Source organism: Pan paniscus, chromosome 20, assembly GCF_029289425.2.
Source record: "Pan paniscus chromosome 20, NHGRI_mPanPan1-v2.0_pri, whole genome shotgun sequence".
In the NCBI taxonomy this organism is placed as follows: Eukaryota; Metazoa; Chordata; class Mammalia; order Primates; family Hominidae; genus Pan; species Pan paniscus.
Window position 1 is genome coordinate 47,540,090 of NC_073269.2, and position 24,098 is coordinate 47,564,187.

The 24,098-nt window shown below is 52.7% G+C and overlaps 2 protein-coding genes across 4 annotated transcripts in view; one reads left to right on the plus strand and one right to left on the minus strand.

Moving 5' to 3' along the window:
- Positions 1 to 958: 958 nt before the first annotated feature.
- Positions 959 to 24,016, minus strand: TGFB1 (transforming growth factor beta 1). 2 transcript variants are annotated; one of them, XM_003812459.7, is made up of 7 exons: positions 22,713 to 24,016; positions 18,326 to 18,486; positions 14,778 to 14,895; positions 12,204 to 12,281; positions 11,917 to 12,064; positions 2,158 to 2,311; positions 959 to 1,250 (listed from the first exon to the last, which is right to left on the minus strand). In XM_003812459.7, the coding sequence occupies exons 1-7, from the start codon at positions 23,065 to 23,067 to the stop codon at positions 1,092 to 1,094; spliced, it is 1,173 nt and encodes a 390-aa protein (XP_003812507.2). In that variant the 5' UTR covers positions 23,068 to 24,016; the 3' UTR covers positions 959 to 1,091. The 2 variants fall into 2 exon arrangements, with proteins under 2 accessions (XP_003812507.2, XP_024782266.2); XM_024926498.4 differs by having other exon boundaries at positions 11,917 to 12,067; positions 22,713 to 23,921.
- Positions 20,964 to 24,098, plus strand: part of TMEM91 (transmembrane protein 91) — a 33,465-nt gene continuing 30,330 nt past the window's right edge. The window contains exon 1 of one of the 2 annotated variants that reach the window (XM_063600346.1): positions 20,964 to 21,209. The gene's annotated coding sequence lies outside the window, so the exon portion shown is untranslated. The remainder of the gene's footprint in view (positions 21,210 to 24,098) is intronic. The other variant, XM_055103678.2, reaches the window with a different exon arrangement.

Sequence of the window (24,098 nt, forward strand, 5' to 3'; positions counted from 1 at the left end):
TGCGGTCTTGGCTGGGTGCGCTGGCTCATGCTTGTAATCTCAGCATTTTGGGAGGCCGAGGCGGGCGGATCACCTCAGGTCAGAAGTTCGAGACCAGCCTGAACAACATGGTGAAACTTCGTCTCTACTAAAAAAAAATACAAAATTAGCCGAGCATGGTGGCGCATGCCTGTAATCCCAGCTACCCAGCTACTTGGGAGGCTGAGGCAGGAGAATCGCTTAAACCCGGGAGGCAGAGGTTGTGGTGAGCCAAGATCTCGACATTGCACTCCAGCCTGGGCAACAAGAGTGAAAATCAGTCTCAAAAAAAACATAAAAAAAAGATGGGGTCTTGCTTTGTCACCCAGGCTGGCATACAGTGGCACAGTCAGGGCTCACTGCAGCCTTGACCTCCCAGGATCAAGTGATCCTCCCACCTTAGCCTCCAGAGTAGCTGGGACCACAGGTGTACATTTTTTAAAAGTGTTTTGTAGAGATAGGGTCTCACTATGTTACCCAGGCTGGTCTCAAATGCCTGGATTCAAGTAATCCTCCCATCTCTGCCTCCCAAAAGTGCTAGGATTACAGGCGTGAGCCACCCCGCCTGGCCTGAACTACTATCTTTTATTGTCTTCTTCACTATCCCCCACTAAAGCAGGTTCCTGGTGGGCAGGAACTCCTCCTTTAACCTCTCTGGGCTTGTTTCCTCACCTTTAAAATGGGTGTTATCAGAGTCCCTGCATCTCAGAGTGTTGCTATGGTGACTGAATGAGTTCATTAATGTAAGGCACTTCAACAGTGCCCAAGGTGCTCAATAAATAGATCTAACTACAGTAGTGTTCCCCACTGGTCCCCTGTGCCTTGATGCGGGGCAAAGGAATAGTGCAGACAGGCAGGAGGAGGCAGAGAGGGAGTGGGAGTGGGGGAACGATAGGGATGGAAACCCCAGGCAGGCGCCCAATGACACAGAGATCCGCAGTCCTCTCTCCATCTTTAATGGGGCCCCAGGTGGGCTTGGGGCACGGGTGTCCTTAAATACAGCCCCCATGGGCAAGGCAGCGGGGGCGGGGTGGGGCCGGGCCTGCCGGGGCGGGGCGGGGCGGGGCGGGACCTCAGCTGCACTTGCAGGAGCGCACGATCATGTTGGACAGCTGCTCCACCTTGGGCTTGCGGCCCACGTAGTACACGATGGGCAGCGGCTCCAGCGCCTGCGGCACGCAGCACGGCGCCGCCGAGGCGCCCGGGTTATGCTGGTTGTACAGGGCCAGGACCTGCGGGCGGCGGGCGGGGTCAGGGCTCAGGGCTCGTGGAGGGAGGAAAACGGCCCTCCACTGCCCCATCCCCCACCCGCTACCGCGCCAGCCTCTCTCACTTCGTCTCTCCCCGCATCCCCTCTTCCCATCTCCAATTCGGTCTCTCTTATCTTCTAACATCCTGTCTTATTCTGTCTCTCCCCACCTGTCTGATTTTCTTTTTGTTTTGAGACTGGGTCTCGCTCTGCCACCCAGGTTGGAGTATAGTGGCGCGATCATGGCTCGCTGCAGCCTCAACCTCCTGAGCGCAAGCCATCCTCCCGCCTCAGCCTCCGGAGTAGCTCCAACCACAGGCAAGCGCCACCACTCCTAGCTTTTTTTTTTTTTTTTTGGTAGAGATGGGATCTCAGTCTGCTGCCCGGGCTACTCTCGAACTCCTGGGCTCAAGCGATCCTCCTGCTTCAGCGTCCCAAAGTGTTGGTATTACCATCGTGAGCCGCCGCGCCCGCCTGATTTTCTTTCTCAGTCTCTGTCTCTCCTCATCTTCGCCTCTTGCCTTGTTGTGTATCTGTCTTTGTCTCTCCTTGGCCTAACTCTGTGTCTGTATTTGTCTCTCTCATTTTGTCTCTCCATTTCTGCCTTTTTCCTTCCATCTCCCTGTCTCTCTTCTCCCCTTCACCCCCATCCCTCTGTTACTTCACTCTGTGGGTCTTCATAGCTCATCTCCCTCTGGCCCCTGCTCAGAGCCCCTCTCTAGCTTCCTGCCTCTCTCCCCATCTCTTTATTCATTCCCCTCCCCACCCCATCCCTCTCTTTCTCCCCATCCTGCCAACTCACCTCTCTGACTTTACTTCTCTTTCTCTCTCCTCTTCCTCCGTCCTGGCTCCCCCCAAGCGCATCTCGTAGCCCGGTGGGCCAGACGTACCTTGCTGTACTGCGTGTCCAGGCTCCAAATGTAGGGGCAGGGCCCGAGGCAGAAGTTGGCATGGTAGCCCTTGGGCTCGTGGATCCACTTCCAGCCGAGGTCCTTGCGGAAGTCAATGTACAGCTGCCGCACGCAGCAGTTCTTCTCCGTGGAGCTGCAGGCAGGAGAGACGCGTCAGGGGCAGGGAGGGGCTACCACCATAGAAGCCACATGCCCCTCCTCCCCAGGTGCGTGTGTCACCCTAGGTTGCCCCCCCCCAGCCCTATCTCCATCTGGGTCTCCCTTGCACCCACTGTGTTAATAACAACACAAATAGTCATGATAATCACTAACACAGATTAAGCACTTCCTCCAGTGCTAAGAGCAATGTAATAATTAATTTCACGCAATGCTTAAGACAAGCCTGTAAGAAGCCAGATGACCATCCACAGGGGGGCTAAATAAATCATGGCATGCCACACCCTGGAACATACAAAATAACACAGCTCCATGTAAACTGATCTGCTCTATTTGTGCAACAAATGTTTATTGAACTACTACTGTGTGCTGGGCTGGGATCTACTGCGGACTGAGGACAAATGAAACAGATAGAAATAGGCTAGGCATGGTGGCTCACGCCTTTAATCCCAGCACTTTGGGAGGATGAAGTGGGAGGATCGCTGGAGTCGAGGAGTTCGAGGTTGCAGTGAACTATGATAACAGCACTGCATGCCAGCCTGGACAACAAAGTGCAAGACCCTGTCTCTACAAAATTTTTTTTCAATTTTTTTAAAAAAGAGACAGAAATCTCTGCCCTCCATGGGCATGCTATAAATTGTCTTGTCACTCCTCTGCTCAGAACCTGGCTCCATCTCACGGCAAATGCCCAAGTCCTCACCGTGAGCCACAAGGTGCTATCAAATCTGGCTGATCTCAACTCCCTACTCCACTCCAGCCACACTGGCGTCCTGTCTGTTCCTCAGACAATCTTATTTCGGGGCTCCTGCATCCGCTGTTCCCTCTGCCTGCCTTGCTAGTCCCACAGATACCCACTCCAGCTTGTTCCTTCACTTCATTTCTTCTTTTTTTTTCTTTTTTCTTTTTTTTTGAGACAGAGTCTCACTCTGTCTCCCAGGCTGGAGTGCAGTGGCATGATCTCGGCTCACTGCAACCTCCGCCTCCCAGGTTCAAGCGATTCTCCTGCCTCAGCCTTCCGAGTAGCTGGGATTACAGGCATGTGCCACCATGCCCGGCTAATTTTTTTGTCTTTTTAGTAGAGACAGGGTTTCACCATGTTGGCCAGGCTGGTCTCGAACTCCTGACCTTGTGATCCGCCCACCTCAGCCTCCCAAAGTGCTGGTATTACAGACCTGAGCCACCGCATCTGGCCCATTTATTCTTTTTAATTTGTTATTCTTTTTAGAGACACGGTCTCACTATGTTGCTGAGGCTGGTGTCAAACTTGGGCTCAAACGATCCGCACACCTCGGCCTCCCAAAGCATTGGGATTACTGGCATGAGCCACCACACCTGGCCCCTTCACTTCATTTAAACCTTAGCTCAAATGTCCTTCACTCAGGGACCCTTAACTCCTAAAGCAGTGCCTGGAATGCAGTAGGTACTAGTAAATATCAGTTACATGACTGAACATCACCTCCTCAGAGATACCTTTCTGAGCCATCCTTTCCAAAATATCCAAGTGACTGTTAGTTCCATTCAGTGCAATACGGTATTGCAGTTATGCAAGAAAATATAAAAATGTCTGCATTTGAAATGGGGCAAAATCTTAATCACCGATGACGCTGGATGAGAGTTTACGGGCATTCATTATCTTCATTGCTTTTGTATACATTTGAAATTTTCCATAATAAAGGAATTTAAATCAGAAGAGGAAAAATAACAGTTCCCAATATCTATTACTCTCTGCCTGCCTTCTTCTGGTTTATTTTACTTCTTAGAACTGTCAAAGAGGCCGGGTGCAGTGGCTCACGCCTGTAATCCCAGCACTTTGGGAGGCCAAGGCGGGTGGATCACCTGAGGTCAGGAGATTGAGACCAGCCTGACCAACATGGCGAAACCCCGTCTCTACTAAAAATACAAAAATTAGCTGGGTGTGGCGGTGCTTGTCTGTAATCCCAGCTACTCAGGAGGCTGAGGCACAAGAATCCGCTTGAACCCAAGAAGCAGAGGTTGCAGTGAGCCAAGATCGTGCCACTGCACTCCACCCAGGGCAACAGGGTGAGACTCTGTCTTGAAAAGAAAAGAAAAAAGAAAGAAAAGAAAAGAAAAAGTTGACAATGCCTTTTTTTTTTTTTTTTTTTTTTTTGAGACAGAGTCTTGCTCCGTCACCCAGGCTGGAGTGCAGTGGTGCAATCTTGGCTCACTGCAACCTCTGCTCATAGATTGGTGGGGCCAGCCAGGCACGGTGGCTCATGCCTGTCATCCCTGCACTTTGGGAGGCTAGGGCAGGCAGACTTGAGGACCCTGTCTTTACTAAAAATTCAAAAATTAGCTGGACCTGGTGGCGGGCACCTGTAATCCCAGCTACTGGGGAGTCTGAGGCAGGAGAATCTCTTGAACCCAACTTCAAGTGGCACCGGATAACCTAGAGGCAAGATAAAGCCTTTCCAAGAGCCACAGAAGCCTGAGAAGGAAGTCAAGAAACTGAGATCCCTGTGAACTCAGCCCGTACCACCCAATTTGGTTGGACCTCAGTTTCCTCATCTGTTCAGAGGTAGGAGCTACTAGATAAAATAAGGTGTTAAGCTGAGGGCCAAGGGGCCATCATGGGCAGGCTTAGGGAGGGCCATGAGTGCCTGAGATCATATGCACATGTGTGTATGTATGCATGTATTTCTGGGAAAAAGAGTCCTGGCTTTCACTTTCTCACAGGAAGTTCTGAACTCACAAAAGGGGAAGAACTAGTGTCCGGAATCTTTTTTTTTTTTTTTTGAGATGGAGTTTCACTCCTGTTGCCCAGGCTGGAGTGCGATGGTGTGATCTCAGCTCACTGCAACCTCCGTCTCCCGGGTTCAAGCAATTCTCCTGCCTCAGCCTCTCAAGTACCTGGGATTACAGGCATGCGCCACCATGCCCGGCTAATTTTTTGTATTTTTAGTAGAGGCTGGGTTTCACCATGTTGGCCAGGCTGGTCTCAAACTCCTGACCTCAGGTGACCCACCCACCTCGGCCTCCCAAAGTGCTGGGATTACAGGCATGAGCCACCGCACCCGGCTCAGAATCATCTTTAATATGCAGTTCAACCCTAGCTGGGGTTCTGAGATCCTAGGATTTGAACAATCTGTGATACTGTTATCCAAGTCAGCAGCTCTCCACGTGAGCTCCCAGGACCAGCGGCAGCATCACCTGGGAACTATGGGAAATGCAGATTCTCAAGTGGCACCCCAGGCCACTGAAATCAGAAATTGTGTGCAGGACTGGGAACAACAGTCCGTGTTGAACAAGCCCTCTAGGTGATCCTCTGACTCATTTTTTCAGGACACATTCGGGGCCTACCCTGCACCGGGCCTTGGGATACCCACAGCCCTTGCCCTTGCCAAGCCTCTTCCGTCCAGTCTCTCAAGACCTAGGCCAGGTGCAGTGACTCACGCCTGTAATCTCAGCACTTTGGGAAGCCAAGACCGGTGAATCGCTTGAGCCCAAGGAGTTTAAGACCAGCCTGGGGAGCATAGTGAGACCCTGTCGCTACAAAACTTTTTATAAATAAAAGACCCAACAGAGACTGTTTGTTGAGTCAAAGATCTACTTAGGGCCCCAGGGTAGGCCCAGAGGCCTCACATCCATCTTGGATGTTGGAGAAAGGGGTTAGGAAGGAGGTAGTGTTCGAGCTGCCTTAAGAACAGATTTTCCTATGAAAGTTTTTTTTTTTTTTTTTTTTTTGAGATGGAGTTTTGCTCTGTTGCCCCAGGCTGGAGTGCAGTGGTGCAGTCTTGGCTCACTGCAACCTCCATGTCCCAAGTTCAAGCAATTCTCCTGGCTCAGCCTCCCAAGTAGCTGGGATTACAGGCACACACCACCATACCCGGCTAATTTTTCTGCATTTTTAGTAGAGACAGGGTTTCACCATGTTGGCCAGGCTGGTCTCGAACTCCTGACCTCATGTGATCCACCCGCCTCAGCCTTCCAAAGTGCTGGGATTACAGGTGTGAGCCACCGCGTCCAGCTAGAAAGTTTCAAATGTACACAAAAGCAGCTTCAACAATGACCAACTCATGGCCAATTTCCATTGCATCTCTACCCCTATCCACTATCTTTTTTTTTTTTTGAGACAGGATCTCACTCTGTCACCCAGGCTGGAGTGCAGTGGTGCAATCACAGCTCACTGTGGCCTCCAGCTCCTGGGGCTCAAGCCAATCTCCCACCTCAGCCTCCTGAGTAGCTGGGACTACAGGTACACACCACCAGGCCCAGCTACTTTTCATATTTTTTTTTTGGGAGATGGGGTTTCACCATATTGCCCAGGCTGGTCTCCAACTCTTAGGCTCAAGCAATCCTCCTGCCTTGGCCTCCCAAAGTGGTGGGATTATAGCTGTGAGCCACTGCAGCCAGCCGACAATGGTTTATCTCAAAGCACATGCAATCCACCGTGTTGCTTCATCCATAAATATTTCAAATGTATCTCTAATTAAGACTACTTTAAAACACAGTCACAATACCATGTAAGAAAATTAACAATTCCTTGATATCTAGAGGAATCTCTAGACAGAGTTCACATTTACCCAACTGTCTCATAAATATCTTTTTTTTTTTTAAGCCCGTGTAAATAAAGATTCAACTAAGGTCTACACATTGCAATTGGTTGATATGTCTCTTAGGATTTTTTTTTTTTTTTTTAATTTTTGAGATGGAGTCTCACTCTGTCACCCAGGATGCAGTGAAGTGGTGCAATCTCGGGTCACTGCAACCTGTGCCTCCCAGGTTCAAGTGATTCTCCTGCCTCAGTCTCCCAAGTAGCTAAGACTACAGGCGCCTGCCACCATACCCTGCTAATTTTTGTATTTTTAATTATTTATTTATTTTTTTGAGACGGGAGTCTCACTCTTGTTGCCCAGGCTGGAGTGCAATGGCACGATCTCGGCTCACTGCAACCTCCACTTCCTGGGTTCAAGCAGTTCTCCTGCCTCAGCCTCAAGAGTAGCTGGGATTACAGGGCCCGCCACCACGCCTGGCTCATTTTTGAATTTTTGGTAGAGAGGAGGTTTCACCACGTTGGCCAGACTGGTCTCGAACTCCTGACCTCAGGTGGTCCACCCACCTTGGCCTCCCAAAGTGCTGGGATTACAGGTGTGAGCCACGACAGCTGGCCTGATTTTTGTATTTTTAGTACAGACAGGGTTTCACCATGTTGGCCAGGCTGGTCTCCAACTCCTGACCTCAAGTGATCCACCTGCCTCAGCCTCCCAAAGTGCTGGGATTACGGGCGTGAGCTACCATACCTGGCCTCTCTTAGGACTTTTTTCAAAATCTACAAAATCATCTCTCTCTCTCTCTGTATATATATTCAGGGTCAACTATATATAGACTGACCCTTGGACATGGGTTTGAACTACATGGGTCCCCTTACAAAATTCACCACTTACAGGTGAATTTTTCTTCCACCTCTGCCCTGAGACAGCAAGACCAACACCTTTCCTTCCTCCTCCTCAGCCTACTCAACATGAAGACCTTTATGATAAGCCACTTCCACTCAATGAATGGAAAATATACTTCCTCTTCCTTATGATTTTCTTAAGGACATTTTCTTTTCTCTATCTTATTTTTAAAATGCAGGCATAGGCCGGGAGCAGTGGTTCAAGCCTGTAAGGCCAGCACTTTGGGAGGCCGAGGCTGATGGATCACCTGAGGTCAGGAGTTCAAGACCAGCCTGGCCAACATGGTGAAACCCCGTCTCTACTGAAAATACAAAAATTACCCAGGTGCGATGGCGGACACCTGAAATCACAGCTATTTGGGAGACTGAGGCAGGAGAATTGCTTGAACCTGGGAGGCGGAGGTTGCAGTGAGCTGAGATCACTTCACTGCACTCCAGCCTGGGCGACACAGCTAGACTCTGTCTCAAAAAAAACAAAGAAGACGGCCGGGTGCGGTGGCTCACCCCTGCAATCCCAGCACTTTGGGAGGCTGAGGCGGGTAGATCACTTGAGGTCAGGATTCAAGACCAGCCTGGCCAACATGGTGAAACCCCACCTCTACTAAAAATACAAAAGTTAGCCGGGCATGGTGGCAGGTGCCTATAATCCCAACTACTCAGGAGGCTGAAGCAGGAGAATTGCTTGAACCCCCGGGAGGTGGAGGTTGCAGTGAGCTGAGATTGTGCCATTACACTCCAGCCTGAGTGACAACAGCGAAACTCCGTCTCAAAAAAAAAAAAAAAAAAAAAAAAAGGGATATAGGACATAATACATAAAACATGCAAAATATGGATTATTCGGCCGGGAGCAGTGGCTCATGCCTGTAATCCTAGCACTTTGGGAGGCTGAGGTGGGCGGATTGCCTGACCTCAGGAGTTCAAGACCAGCCTGGGCAACACGGTGAAACCCCATCTCTACTAAAATACAAAAAATTAGCTGGGCGTGGCGGTGGGCACCTGTGGTCCCAGCTACTCGGGAGGCTGAAGCAAGAGAATCACTTGAACCCGGGAGGCAGAAGCTGCAGTGAGCCGAGACCGCGCCACTGCACTCCAGCCTGAATGACAGAGACTCTGTCTCCAAAAAAAAAAAAAAGTATTAATCAACTGTTTATGTTATGGATAAAGCAGAATTCCAGTCCACAGTAGGCTATTAATAGTTAAGTTTTTGGGGAGTCAAAACTTGTATGTGAATTTTTGGCTGCATGGGGGGTACGTGTGTGTGTGTGTGTGTGTGTGTGCTTTCCCCTTCTTTGCATTGTATTTGATGAAGAAACTGGGTGAGGTTTCTTACAGTCTGAGTTTTGCTGACCATTTCCTCTGTTCCTGTCTTTCTAGAAAACTGTTAGGATCTACAGTCCTGATCAGATTCAGGTTTGATTTTTTTTTTTTTTTTTTTTCCTGAGACAAGGTCCTGCTCTGTCCTGAAATGCAGTGGCGTGATCCTGGCTGACTGCAGCCACAACCTCCTAGGCTCAAGCACTCCTGCCTCAGCCTCCCAAGTAGCTGGGACTACAGGCACACACCACCCAGCCAGCTAGTTTTTTTGTATTTCTTGTACAGAGGCAGAGTTTTAACATGTTGCACAAGCTGGTCTTGAACTCCTAAGCTCAAGCGATCTGCCTGCCTTGGCCTCCCAAAGTGCTGGGATTACAGGCATGAGCCACCGCACCTGGCCTTCAGGTTTGATTTTTTGCCAAGACTTCCTAGGCAACATTGGGTCCCTCCCTACGGAGGCTGACATGGCTGGCTATCTCCCTTTGTAATGTCAGGAGCTGTTGGCACTCAAGACCTCAATTTGTGGCCGGGCGCAGTGGTTCATGCCTGTAATCCCAGCACTTTGGGAGGCCGAGGCGGGTGGACCACGAGGTCAGGAGTTCGAGACCAGCCTGACCAACATGGTGAAACCCAGTCTCTACTAAAAAAAAACAAAAATTAGCCGGGTGTGGTGGCACACGCCTGTAATCCCAGCTACTCAGGAGGCTGAGGCAGGAGAATCACTTGAACCTGGGAGGCGGAGGTTGCAGTGAGCCGAGATCACGCCACTGCACTCCAGCCTGGGCAACAGAGCGAGACTCTGTCTCAAAAAAGACCTCAATTTGTTCACTGACAGGGTTGCTGGGCTGATGGCGCTAAGATCTGGTGGTGAAGGAGCCTGGGAGCAGGGCTGATTTTCTGGCAGGGAAACAGCAGGTAACAAAGCCCAGAGACAGGACCAAAATATTTTAAGCAAGGGAGGAATAAGGTCAGATGATCACTCTAAATTTACAACATTCTAACTCTCCATTTCAACTTTCTAGGAATCCAACATTTCAGCTTTCTTAGATTGCAGTATTAGCATTCCAGCATCTTACGATTCTAACATTCTGACAGCATCTTCAACTCTCTAGGATTCCCCCTTTCCAACCTTTGAGGATCTTGGCATTCCTGAATTCCAGTATGCCAGTATTGCATCCCAACATTCCAAAGTTCTGAGCCATCACTCAAGAGGTTCAAACTGACACTTTCTTTCTTTTTTTTCTTTCTTTTTTTTTTTTTTAGATGGAGTCTCGCATCATTGCCCAGGCCGGAGTGGTGCAGTGGCGCGATCTCGGTTCACTGCAACCTCCACCCCCGAGGTTCCAGTGATTCTCCTGCCCCAGCCTGGGTACCTGGATAGCCGTAATCCCAGCCGAGTAGCTGGGATTACAGGTGCCAGCCACCACACCTGGCTAATTTTTGTATTTTTAATAGAGATGGGGTTTCACCATGTTGGCCAGGCTGGTCTTGAACTCCTGACCTCAGGGATCCGCCCACCTCAGCCTCCCAAAGTGCTGGAATTATAGGCGTGAGCCACCGCGCCCAGCCTGCTGCCACTTTCTATTAATAAAATCCCAGCATTCTAATATTCTAACATACCAACACTGAGTTCCAACATGCTGAGATACCAATATTCTGCTTTCTCCAACTCCAACATTTGTGGATGTGAATATTTCAAAACAGAATTCTACCACTGTGAGCCCAATATTCAAGGACTCCAATCTGCCAACACTGGTATCCACAATTGGCCAGTGGTGCAGGAATTCCACATGGGCCATCTTCCCATTTTGAATCCCCAAATTCTAGGATTCCAATGTTTCAGCTTTCCTTGAGTCCGACATTTTCCATTTCAGTAATTAACACCAAATTCTAGCATTCTAGAATCCCAGCATTCTAGAACCTCAACCTGCCAACAATTTAGGGATTCAAGATGGTGACCTTCCAACTTTGAATTCCAACAATCACAGGGTTCAACTTTCTAACATTCTGTGATTCCAACACTCCAGCAAGAAAGCAAGGCTGGGCGTGGTGGCTCATGCCTGTAATCCCAGCACTACGGGAGGCTGAGGCAGGCGGATCACGAGGTCAGGAGATCAAGACCATCCTGGCTAACACGGTGAAACCCAGTCTCTACTAAAGATACAAAAAATTAGGCCGGGCGCGTTGGCTCACGCCTGTAATCCCAGCACTTTGGGAGGCTGAGGTGGGTGGATCACGAGGTCAGGAGATGGAGACCATCCTGGCTAACACAGTGAAACCCCGTCTCTACTAAAAATACAAAAAAATTAGCTGGGCGTGGTGGCACGTGCCTGTAGTCCTAGCTACTCGGGAGGCTGAGACAGGAGAATCGCGTGAACCCGGGAGGTGGAGCTTGCAGTGAATCAAGATAGCGCCACTGCACTCCAGCCCAGGTGACAGAGCGAGACTGTCTCAAAAAAAAAAAGGAACCTGATCCCAACATTACAAGACTCCCAGGTCTTTTTTTGTTTTTTGTAGCTGGGATTATAGGCGCCCACCACGCCTGGCTAATTTTTGGATTTTTAGTAGAGACGGGTTTCACCATGTTGGCCAGACAGGTCTCAAACTCCTCACCTCAGGTGATCCACCTGCCTCAGCCTCCCAAAGTGTTGGGATTACAGGCGTGAGCCACCGCGCCTGGCACAAGACTCCTGGTTCTTACACCCAGACCTCATCCCCTGAGCCCTCCAAGCTAAAGGAGACAGATGCTCAGCCCAAGCACAGCAGCAGCCAGGTGTCCAACCTGGAGCACCTGGTCAGCAGATGGCAGTCATGCCCCCAGCCTGGAAGGCTTCCATCCAGGCTACAAGGCTCACCTGAAGCAATAGTTGGTGTCCAGGGCTCGGCGGTGCCGGGAGCTTTGCAGATGCTGGGCCCTCTCCAGCGGGGTGGCCATGAGAAGCAGGAAAGGCCGGTTCATGCCGTGAATGGTGGCCAGGTCACCTCGGCGGCCGGTAGTGAACCCTGCTTTGGTGTGGGAGTCAGGGGATAGGGGACATACACACACACTCTCAGAGGGATAGATAAGTGGGGCGTGGGGCAGATGGGAACACACACACGCACACACGTCACAGTTGGGCATGGCCAGGGAAGCAGGCCTCACCGTTGATGTCCACTTGCAGTGTGTTATCCCTGCTGTCACAGGAGCAGTGGGCGCTAAGGCGAAAGCCCTCAATTTCCCCTGTAGGAGTGGCGAGAGGGAAGCCAGTCTGAGAGTGCAGCTCACCCAGCCCCTGGAGGAAGAGGAAGGAAGGAGCAAACCCCAGGGGGTTCCTTCCTGCCTCCCCCACCCACCCCACTCTGCCCTCTCACTGCAGCTCTCTTTTTTTTTTTCTTTTTTTTTTGAGACAAGGTCTCGCAGCCTCAACCTCCCAGGCCCAAGCAATCCTCCCATCTCAGCCTCCTGAGTAGCTGGGACCACAGGCGTGTGCTACCACGCATGGCTAATTTTTTTTTTTTTTTTTTGAGATGGAGTCTGGCTCTGTTGCCCAGGCTGGAGTTCAGTGGCGTGATATCAGCTCACTGCAACCTCCACCTCCCAGGTTCAAACGATTCTCCTGCCTCAGCCTCCCAAGTAGCTGGGATAACAGGCGTGCACCACCACACCCGACTAATTTTTTGTATTTTTAGTAGAGATGGGGTTTCACCATGCTGGCCAGGCTGGTCTCAAACTCCTGACCTCAGGTGATCCGCCAGCCTTGGCATCCCAAAGTGCTGGGATTACAGGCTTGAGCCACTGCATCCGGCCTACACGGCTACTTTTTAAATTCTCTGTAGAGACAGAGGTCTCACTATGTTGCCCAGGCTGGGCTCAAGCAATCCTCCTGCCCTGGCCTCCCGAAGTGCTGGGATTACAGGCATGAGCCACTGCACCCGGCCAGCATCAATCTCTTGAATGAATGAGTGAATGATGTTTTCTAAGCTCCTACAATGTGCCGAAGCCTGTGCTGTGTGCTTGGGACTCAGCATTGACCAAGACAGATGAGCTCCTTCTAGGCCTTTGTCGAACAGCCCAGGACACTCCTCCCAGTGCCCACCTGCTCCCTAATCCCTATTTTTTCTTTTTCTTTTCTTTTTTTTTTTTTGAGACGGAGTTTCACTGTTGTTGCCCAGGCTGGAGTGCAATGGCACGATCTTGGCTTACTGAAACCTCCACCTCCTGGGTTCAAGCAATTCTCCTGCCTCAGCCTCCCGAGTAGCTGGGATTACAGGCGTGCATCACCACGCCCAGCTAATTTTGTATTTTTAGTAGAGACGGGGTTTCTCCATGTTGGTCAGGCTGGTCTCGAACTCCCGATCTCAGGTGATCCACCCACCTCGGCCTCTCAAAGTGCTGGGATTACAGGCGTGAGCCACCGGGCCAGGCCCCCTAATCCCTATTTTTTCATGTGGCCAAACTACTATTTATCCTGTGAGTCTCCACACAATCACCCTCACCCAGCAAGCCCTCCTAGACTCCCCAGATGGGTCCAGGTGCCTTCTCTGGGCTCCCAACAGCACTTAGGGCGTTCTCCCATCCTGCATGCCTCCCTGTCCCGGCCTTGTCCTCCCTGCTGGTGCCTCCCCATCCCATCCTTGATCATTCTAGGTCATTCCTGCCTGGTGGGGCCTTGACAAGATCTCTTAGGTGTCCAGAAGTGACTGTGGGCCCCATGAGGGCAGAACTGAGGGCTGTCTTGGTTATCACTATGTCCCCCACACCACCCAGCACAGGGCCAGGCACACAGCAGGAACCTGTGGGCAATTATTGAATAAAAGCATAAATGAGAGGGAGGTGAGGGAGAGAGATAGGGGCACCATGGGCCCTGCCAGGAACCAGACAGAGACAATCATCTCCTGGACAGATCAAATGAGTTAGGCTCTCCCTGGCCTCCAGGCCTTTGCACAGGCTGTTCCCTTTGCCTGGAATCGTTTTTTTTTTTTTTTTTTTTTGAGATGGGATCTCACTCTTTCATGTAGGCTGGATTGCAGTAGTGTGATTATGGCTCACTGCAGCCTCGACCTCCCAGGCTCAGGTGATTCTCCCACCTCAGTCTCCCAAGCAGCTGGAACTACAGGCACGTAACAGCATGCATGGCTAATTTTTGTATTTTTGTGTAGAGACCGGGTTTCGCCATGTTGCCCAGGCTGCTCTCAAACTCCTGAGCTCCAGTGATCCATCCTCCTTGGCCTTCAAAAGTGCTGGGATTATAGGCATAAGCCACCGTGCCCAGCCCCAGAATACTCTTACACCTCTCCTTTTCCTGACCATTCTACTCATCCCTTCAACATCAGCTATGGTGCCCCTCCTCCAGGAAGCCCTCCCTGATTCTGGGCTGGGTCACGTACCTCCTTTGGGCTCCCCATCCCAGTCCCACCCACTCTGGGTCATCACTGCCTTACAGGTCTGTTCCCCAGCTACCTAGCCAATGGACTATATGAGCTCTGTGAGGGCAAGGATGGGGCTGTTTTGGTCATTGCTGTGTCCTTAGCATCAGCCATCACAGGGCAGGGCAGAGAGGTGCTCAGGAAACAGATTAGCCAATCACTCAAGTTTCCATGCCACAGAGGGGAGCCAGGTCTCAGCACTTTCACACCAGTATGGGGCGGAGAGGGGTCCTAGGCAAAGTGACCCCAGGACAAACAATGGGGTGGACCCCAGTGAGAAACAGGGGTGGGACACACAAGTAATCCTCACCTCCGCGGCTCAACCACTGCCGCACAACTCCGGTGACATCAAAAGATAACCACTCTGGCGAGTCGCTGGGTGCCAGCAGCCGGTTGCTGAGGTATCGCCAGGAATTGTTGCTGTATTTCTAGAGGATGATGAAGGCAGGAGAGAGACAGTGGGTAGATGGTGTCACGCCCCCACATATACTAACTGAATCCTTCACCCCATCTGCTTCCCCAAACAGGCTTCCAGAAAGTTCCCAGGCACTACCCTCTCAGACAGCCACCTGTGTGGTCCTGTGGCACCCATCCTCCCCCACAGTACCCATGAGAGGAGGGGTGGAGAAAAAGCTGAGGCTGCAGTCAAGTCACCTTCACACAGCTCAGCCGAAGGTGTTTTCTTGCCTTCTCGAGGCCTGTTTCCTCATTGGTGAAATGCTAAGCCCCACTCAGCGTGGACAGCCCACAATGCTAAAATTCTGCTGCTAACATTCTGGGCCAGGCGCAGTGGCTCACGCCTGTAATCCCAGCACTTTGGGAGCCCAAGGTGGGTGGATCACTTGAGGTCAGGAGTTCAAGACCAGCCTGGCCAACATAGTGAAACCCCATCTCTACTAAAAATACAAAAATTAGCCAGGCATGGTGGCACACGCCTGTAGTCGCCACTATTTGGGAGGCTGAGGCAGGAGAATTGCTTGAGCCCGGGAGACACAGACTGCAGTGAGCCAAGATCGCGCCACTGCACTCCAGCCTGGGCGACAGGACGAGACTTCGTCTCAAAATAATAATAATAAATAAAATAAAATTCTGCTGCAAACATTCTGGGGTTTGCTGAGCATACGGTTCTGCAAATTTGACACCCTGAATTCTCAGTAACTTAGAAGTCATTTCTAATGATTCCGGCTGGGCACGGTGGCTCACGCCTGTTATCCCAGCACTTTGGGAGGCCAAGGTGGGTGGATCACCTGAGGTCAGGAGTTCAAGACCAGCCTGGCCAACAAAGTGAAACCTCGTCTCTACTAAAAATACAAAAATTAGCCAGGCGTGGTGGCACACGCCTGTAATCCCAGCTACTCAGGAGGCTGAGGCAGGAGAATCACTTGAACCCAAGACACAGAGGTTGCAGTGAGCCGAGATTGCACCACTACACTCTAGCCAGGGTGACAGAGTGAGACTCTGTCTCAAAAAAAAAAAAAAAGTCATTTTGTGATTCAAATGTTTGATAATATCCCAAGATTTCCACTTCTAGAGCCTGAGAAGCTTTAGAAGACTAATGTTCTATAAACCCAAGAGTCTGCCATGCCGCACCTAGATGCTGCAGGTACCCAACATCTGTGTAGAATAATTTTCTGGGCCGGGCACAGTCGCTCACGCTTGTAATCCCAGCACTTTAGGAGGCCGAGGAGGGTGGATCACCAGAGGTCAGAAGTTCGAGACCAGCCTGACCAATATGGAGAAACACCGTCTCTACTAAAAATACAAAATTAGCTAGGCGTGGTGGTGCATGCCTGTAATCCCACCTGCTCGGGTGGCTGAGGCAGGAGAATCGCTTGAACCCAGGAAGCAAAGGTTGTGGTGAGCCAAGATGGTGCCATTGCACTCCAGCCTGGGCAACAGGAGCAAAACTCCATCACACACACACACACAAAAAAGAAGAATTTTCTGGGGCTGGATAGTCCACTCCAGGGACTGCAGAATAAAGCTGAATTCCCCAGACTCCAAGAAGCCAAGCTAACATAGGACAAAGTTCTCTCACTGTGAAAGTCTGAAATCTACCATCCTATGAGTTAACATTCCCTCTGATATGGATTCTAGCTCATAGAAACTGCTAGAGCCTCCAGCCCTTCCAGATGCCCCAGTCCTCTTGGAAGCTCCCTATCTTCTAGAGCAGTGCTGTCCTAAAGAACTTTCTGGAAATGTGCTTTATCTGCAACATCCAAAATAGTAGCTGCTAACCACATGTGACTATAGAGTACTAGAAATATGGCCAGTGAGAATGAGGATTTCTTTTTCATTTTTATTTTTTTGAGACAGAGTCTCGCTCTGTTGCCCAGGCTGGAGTGCAGTGGTATGATCTCCGCTCACTGCAGTCTCCACCTCCTGGGGTCAAGCGATTCTCCCACCTCAGCCTCCCAAGTAGCTGGGATTACAGGCGCCCGCCACCACACCTGGCTAATTTTTGTATTTTTAGTAGAGATGGAGTTTCGTCATGTTGGCCAGGCTGGTCTTGAACTCCTGACCTCAAGTGATCCACCCACCCTGGCCTCCCAAAGTGCTGGGATTGCAGGCATGAGCCACCACGCCTGGCCTATATATATATATTTTTGAGACGGTCTCGCTCCATCACCCAGGCTGGAGTGCAGTGGTGCAATCACAGTTCACTACAGCCTCGACCTCCTGGGCTCAATCAATCCTCCCACCTCAGACTACTGAGTAGCTGGGACTAGAGGCACGCATCACCATAACAGGCTAATTTTAGTATTTTTTGTAGAGACGAAGTTTCAACATGTTGCCCAGACTGGTCTCGGACTCCTGGGCTCAAGCAATCTGCCTGCCTCGGCTTCCCAAAGTGCTGGGATTAGAGGTGTGAGCCACTATGCCTGGCCCTAAATTTTTAATTTAATTTTAAACAATTTAAATTTTAATCAAGCTAAATGTGACTAGTGGCTGTCATATTGGACAGAATGATTCTAGAGCCCCCAACCTTTTCAGAGATTCCAACTTTCAAGAATCCTGTGTCCTTAAAGAGTCCAACTCCTAAGATTCCAGCCTTCTAAGTGTTTAACATCCTAGGATGCAAAGAGTCTGAACATTTAAAAGTGCTCTAGGTTCCAGGTGCAGTGGCTCACACCTGTAATCCCAGCACTCTGGGAGGCTCAGGTAGGAGAATCACTTGAGGGCAGGAGTTTGAGACAAGCCTGGCCAACATGATAAAACTCTGTCTCTACTAAAAATACAAAAATTAGCCCAGCGTGTTGGCACATGCCTGTAATCCCAGCTACTCGGGTGGCTGAGGCAGGAGAATCACTTGAACCCAGGAGGCGGAGGTTGCAGTGAGCCGAGATCACGCCATTGTACTGCAGCCTGGGCGACAGAGCAAGACTCCATCTCAAAAAAAAAAAAAAAAAAAAAAAGAGGCCAGGCGCAGTGGCTCACGCCTGTAATCTGAGCACTTTGGGAGACCGAGGCAGGTGGATCACGAGGTCAGGAGATCGAGACCATCCTGGCCAACATGGTAAAACCCCATCTCTACCAAAAATACAAAAATTAGCTGGGCGTGGTGGCGCACACCTGTAATCCCAGCTACTTGGGAGGCTGAGGCAGGAGAATCACTGGAACCCAGGAGGCGGAGATTGCAGTGAGCTGAGGTCGTACCACTGCACTCCAGCTTGGCAACAGAGCGAGACACTGTCTCAAAAAAAAAAAAGAGTTCTAGGATTGTATGGTTTGTGTTCTTCTATCCTTCAGGGACCATCTAGGTGGACCTTGTAACCAGCCGACCCACAGCCACCCCCCTGGTCACAGCTCACCCTCTCCAGCCCATGCCCTGACCTTCCTTCTGGCTCATGTCCTCACCTGGTACAGCTCCACGTGCTGCTCCACTTTTAACTTGAGCCTCAGCAGACGCAGCTCTGCCCGGGAGAGCAACACGGGTTCAGGTACCGCTTCTCGGAGCTCTGATGTGTTGAAGAACATATATATGCTGTGTGTACTCTGCTTGAACTTGTCATAGATTTCTAGCAGGGAGAAATGAAGGGAGGCGATCAGGGGTTTGGCAGAGGTGAGGGGAGCTGGTGCTCCCAACTCTAGGAGTTTTGGAGCTGACAGCTCTGGGGTGGAGTCAGTCTCTGATACCTTTTATTTATTTATTTATTTATTTAAATGAATTTATTTTTTTTTTTGAGACGGAGCCTCGCTCTGTCACCCAGGCTTGGAGTGCAGTGGCGCAATCTCTGCTCACTGCAACCTCCGCCTCCGGGGTTCAAGCAATTCTCCTGCCTCAGCCTCCCGAGCAGCTGGGACTAAAGGCGCATGCCACCATGCCCAGCTAATTTTTGTATTTTTAGTAGAGATGGGGTTTCACCATGTTGGCCAGGATGGTCTCGATCTCCTGACCTTGTGATCCACCCGCCTCGGCCTCCCAAAGTGCTGGGATTACAGGTGTGAGCCACCACGCCCAGCCCTGACTGTGATACTTTTTAGCTGTGTGACCTTGAGGAAGTGGTTTCTCCCCCTGGGTTTGTTTCCTCCTCTGTAAAATAGGTCCTAACCACATTCCTCTCTCATGTAGCATCATCTCTCAAGTCGACTAAGGCTGGCACCAAGGGGAACCACTCTGTTTGCTCTGGCCTTCCTTGCCCCAAATGCAAGAGCCCCTAAAATGCAGAGTAAGGATCAAAGGCACAGGCTTTGGACTCAGATAGTGCCTCTGCTGCCTCTTGGCTGTGTGACCATGGGCAGTTAACACCCTCTTTCTGAATGTCAGTTTCCTGTTATTCTTTGAAAAACAGCAATAACATTAAGCTCCCTGCATTCCCACACAGACTCTCCTAATTTAAGCGCTGTGTAACCTTGGGCAAGTGAATTCCTCTCTCTGAGCCAGGTGTAAGACAAGACAGAGTGACTCTAGAACCCATTCCAGTATTATAGTGGGAAATTAGATGACCCAGGTCAAGCCATGTGGCACCAATTCTGCATACACTGGTCACTCAATCATGTATACGTCTAAGAGTGCTGGCTGGGCGCAGTGGCTCACGCCTGTAATCCCAGCACTTTGGGAGGCCGAGGTGGATTGATTACTTGAGGTCGGGAGTTCGAGACCAGCCTGGCCAACATGGTGAACCCCCGTTTCTACTAAAAATACAAAAATTAGCCAGGCATGGTGCCGGACGCCTGTAATCCCAGCTACTTGGGAGGTTGAGGCATGAGAATCACTTGAACCTGAGAGGCAGAGGTTATAGTGTGCCGAGATTGCGCCACTGCACTCCAGCCTGGGTGACAGAGTAAGACTCTGTCTCAAAAACAACAACAACAAAAAACCACAAAACAGCGCTATTTACCAGATGCTATTTAAAGCACTTTACAAAGATGAAGACATTTAAACCTCACAACCTTATACTATTATTATACCCGTTTAATAGATGAGAAACTGAGGCACCGAGATTAAGGAATTTGCCCGAAGGTCACATAGCTGCAGACTGGGATTCAAACTCAAGCTGTCTCATTCCAGAGACTGTGCTTTTTTTTTTTTCTTCCCCCAAGAGACAGGGTCTCACTCTGTCCCCCAGGCGGAAGTGCAGTAGCACAACCATGGCTCACTGCAGGCTGGAACTCCTGGGCTCAAGGGATCCTCACGCCTCAGCCTCCCAATATGTTGAGATCACAGGCATGAGCCACCACACCCACCCAGCTAGAGACTGTGCTCTTAACCCCTAAGTGATTCTTCTACTTCTTTTTATTATTAGTTTTCCACCCTTAACTCCCTTCCCCAGCTGGTTAGGGAAAGTGAAGTTCATTCTGGGTAGGAATGGCTGTAGTGGGGAGAAAAGGAATTAAGGTGTTTTCTTTTCTTTTCTTTTTTTTTGAGATGGAGTCTCTGTCGCCCAGGCTGGAGTGCAGTGGCGCGATCTTGGCTCATAGCAACCTCTGCCTCCCAGGTTCAAGCGATTCTCCTGCCTCAGCCTCCCAAGTAGCTGGGATTGCAGGCACCGCCCGCCACCCCGCCCAGCTAATTTTTGTATTTTTAGTAGAGACCGGGTTTCGCCATGTTGGCCAGGCTGGTCTCCAACTCCTGACCTCAGGTGGTCCACCCACCTTGGCCTCCCAAAGTGCTGGGATTACAGGCGTGAGCCACCGCGCCCAGCCAAGGTATTTTCTAGTTTAGGAAAAGTTTGGTGATGGGGATGAGGGAACAGGCCATGAACTGCTGGATCAACTGGGGCAACTGCTTCCAGCCTCCCATAGTGGGGGTGTGAAAAGAGACTGGTGAGAAAGGCAGAGGAAACCCCTTCCCTACGGCCCCCTTCGATCCTCCTCCTCCTCCCCAGTCTCCCTCCCCACCCAGCCCCAATAAGCCCTATTCTTGGCCCGGAGGTTACTCAGCAAACCCCAAAGGAAAGGCAGAGCCTTGGCTGGGGAAGACAGATAGGGAGGAAGACAGAGAGGAGGGAGAGGAAGGGTTGGAGGGTGATGCAGAGAGGGAGAGGCGGGGAGATGTCAGAGACAGAGACGAGGCAACAGGACCGTGGAGGAGAAAAATAGAAAGAGAGAGAAAATAGTCGGAGAGACAAAAACAAGGAGACCCATGCGTGGAGAGAAAGACTAACGGAGACGAAAAGAAAGAGGCAGATGGGGAGACACGTGCGAGACGAGACACATGTGCATTTGTTGGGGAGAACAGGATTGGAGGTGTCAGTGTTAAAGGAACCTCTACAACGAAGGTGAAGCCACGGAAGATAAGGTAAGGCTGAGACTTGGGTGCGGAGTGCGCGTCATTGGGCTGGAGCCGTAAACTGGCGCAGAAATGGGCAGGGAACCCGCAAGCCCACACCGCCCAAGAGTCAGTGAAACCTGAGGGATCTTCCCCAAGGCTCTGAACCACGCGGGACACCTGGGTCCTCGCATGGATGCCGACGGGGCCGGCTGAGTGGGAGCCCCGCCCGTAGCTGGGGTGAGGAGGGCGGGAGGCGCCGCAGCCAGGAGGGCGGGGACCAGACCTGTCCCGTCTCGCCCCGGGCTCCGCGAGCGATCCCCGCCCCTGCCGGGGGCATGGGAAGGAAAGGGAAGGGAGGAGGATGAGGCCGCCGGACGCTGGGGTTTCCCCAGCCACCCTGAGAGGAACTGGGACTTTGGGGTCCAGACTGCCAGCGTTTAGCGCAGCGGGGTCCTCCTGCCCCTTGGTGGAAGCGCAGGCTCCTCCCCCCGCGCGTGGCACCCACGTGGGGCTTTCTCACTCCTCCCAGCTTGGTTTTCTCACCTCGGTCTTGTAGAGTCACCCCCCACCCAGCACTTCCCCTGCGGCTGGACTCCGCACAGCCCATTCCCCTGCATCCTGCGGCGAATGGGGGGGCTCGCTGCTCGCAGCGTGGATGGCGCTGGGTATCTCTCCTCCTCCCCGCTCACACCACCTTTCCCACGCCTGTCTCCCCTCTCGGTAAAGCCCTTCCCATGACCCAGGACTCTAGGTCTTCTGGAAGCTCGATTCCTCCGCTGGGCTCCCCACTCTGTCCCTCACGTCCCTGTGTGAAACACCGAGGACACCTCTGCATCCCGGGCGCCCTCCCGCGTCTCCGCTCCTCTCCCGCTTGCCTCCTCCTTCCAGTAACCTCCCGTCCCTTTCTCCCCACATTTATCACACGCACCTCTGTTTCTCTTTCTACGACTCTCCCCCACCCCCGCATCCCGCGTGTTCCTGGCAGCCTCTGGATGTGGGTCCGCTCTCACTTTCCTGGCACCCCCTGGGGTTGCCTTCATCTAGCTTTTCTGTCCTTCTTGAATCTTTCCACCTCAGGACCCCCAAGCTCTGGGTCAACTTTCTCCAGCGCCTCTCCTTTCCCAAATGCTGGGGTCTTCGCTTCTCCCACACCAGGCTCCCTTCTCTGCACCTGGCACCCCACGACCCCACCCCATTCAACGCGTCCTGGAAGAGGGAGCCTTCTACCCTCCCCCCTATTGCTTGTCTCCCTCTAGGGGACTACCCCCACGACCCCGCATGTTTCTGTCGCCCTCTAGAAGCGGTCCACTTCGCTATCTCCTCCTCTCCAAGACCAGATACCTGGGTGGTAGGGGGCTCAGTGCCATCCTCTTTCGGACACCCCCCTCCCACCATCACACGTTCCCTTTGCCCCGGGGGGTCCTCTTCCTCCAGCCAGTTTCTTCTGCCAGTCACTTCCTACCCGTGGCCCCGGCACTCCGGCGCCCCCTGGGGGCCCCCCTCCCGGCTCCCCTGCCCCTCCGAGCTCACCGTTGTGGGTTTCCACCATTAGCACGCGGGTGACCTCCTTGGCGTAGTAGTCGGCCTCAGGCTCGGGCTCCGGTTCTGCACTCTCCCCGGCCACCCGGTCGCGGGTGCTGTTGTACAGGGCAAGCACGGCCTCGGGCAGCGGGCCGGGCGGCACCTCCCCCTGGCTCGGGGGGCTGGCGAGCCGCAGCTTGGACAGGATCTGGCCGCGGATGGCCTCGATGCGCTTCCGCTTCACCAGCTCCATGTCGATAGTCTTGCAGGTGGATAGTCCCGCGGCCGGCCGGCCAGGCGTCAGCACCAGTAGCCACAGCAGCGGTAGCAGCAGCGGCAGCAGCCGCAGCCCGGAGGGCGGCATGGGGGAGGCGGCGCCCCCCGGCACTGCCGAGAGCGCGAACAGGGCTGGTGTGGTGGGGAGGCCCCGCCCCTGCAGGGGCTGGGGGTCTCCCGGGAAAAGGTAGGAGGGCCTCGAGGGAAAGCTGAGGTCCTCAGGGAGAAGGGCGCAGTGGTGGAGGGGAGGCTTGGACCGGGGGTGTCTCAGTATCCCACGGAAATAACCTAGATGGGCGCGATCTGGTACCAGAAGGTGGGTGGTCTTGAATAGGGGATCTGTGGCAGGTCGGACAGAGATCCGTCTCCTGGAGGAGAAAGGGTCTAGGATGCGCGGGGGCTCAGGAGACAGGCCGGGGATGAAGGCGGCGTGCAGGGGGTGCGCCCGAGGTCTGGGGAAAAGTCTTTGCGGGAGGCCGGGTCGGCGACTCCCGAGGGCTGGTCCGGAATGGGGGCGCCTGAGGGACGCCGTGTAGGGGGCAGGGAGGGAGCAAGCGTCCCCGGCGGCAAAGGGAGGCGGTCTGGGGTCCCCAAGTCCTGCCTCCTCGCGGGGCAGCGTCGCGCCAAGAGGTCCCCGCGCCTCCGGCTCCCAGCGGCAACGGAAAAGTCTCAAAAGTTTTTTTCCTCTTCTCCCGACCAGCTCGTCCCTCCTCCCGCTCCTCCTCCCCCTCCTCCCCGCAGTGGCGGGGGCGGCGGCGGCTCGTCTCAGACTCTGGGGCCTCAGGCTGCTCCTCGGCGACTCCTTCCTCCGCTCCGGGCCGAGGCCGGCCCCGCGGGCGGCTCAGAGCCGGGGGGGTGCCCCGGACGGGGCGTCCCCCCTGCCCCCGGCCGGGGCCCTCGCTGTCTGGCTGCTCCGCGGAGGGAGGTGGGAGGGAGATGGCCCAGGGCGCGAAGGGCGGCGGCGGCGGGGACCGGCTGGGTCGGCGGGGGGTTTTGAAGCCGCCCCCGGCCCCACCCAGGAAGCGCACGGGGCGGGAGCGGGGGCGGCCCCCAGGGGGAGGGCATGGGGGGGCTGGGCCACCGTCCTCATCTCGCGTGGGCGGGCTCCGAGGGGGGTCC

Coding starts and splice junctions, on each gene's coding strand:
- TGFB1 (XM_024926498.4), bottom strand. CDS start 23,067: ATGCCGCCCTCCGGGCTGCGGCTGCTGCCGCTGCTGCTACCGCTGCTG. Junction 18,487..22,712: donor AATGGTGGAAACCCACAACG/GTGAGCTCGGAG, acceptor TCTCCCTGCTAG/AAATCTATGACAAGTTCAAG. Junction 12,282..14,777: donor GCAGTGGTTGAGCCGCGGAG/GTGAGGATTACT, acceptor CCACTCCTACAG/GGGAAATTGAGGGCTTTCGC.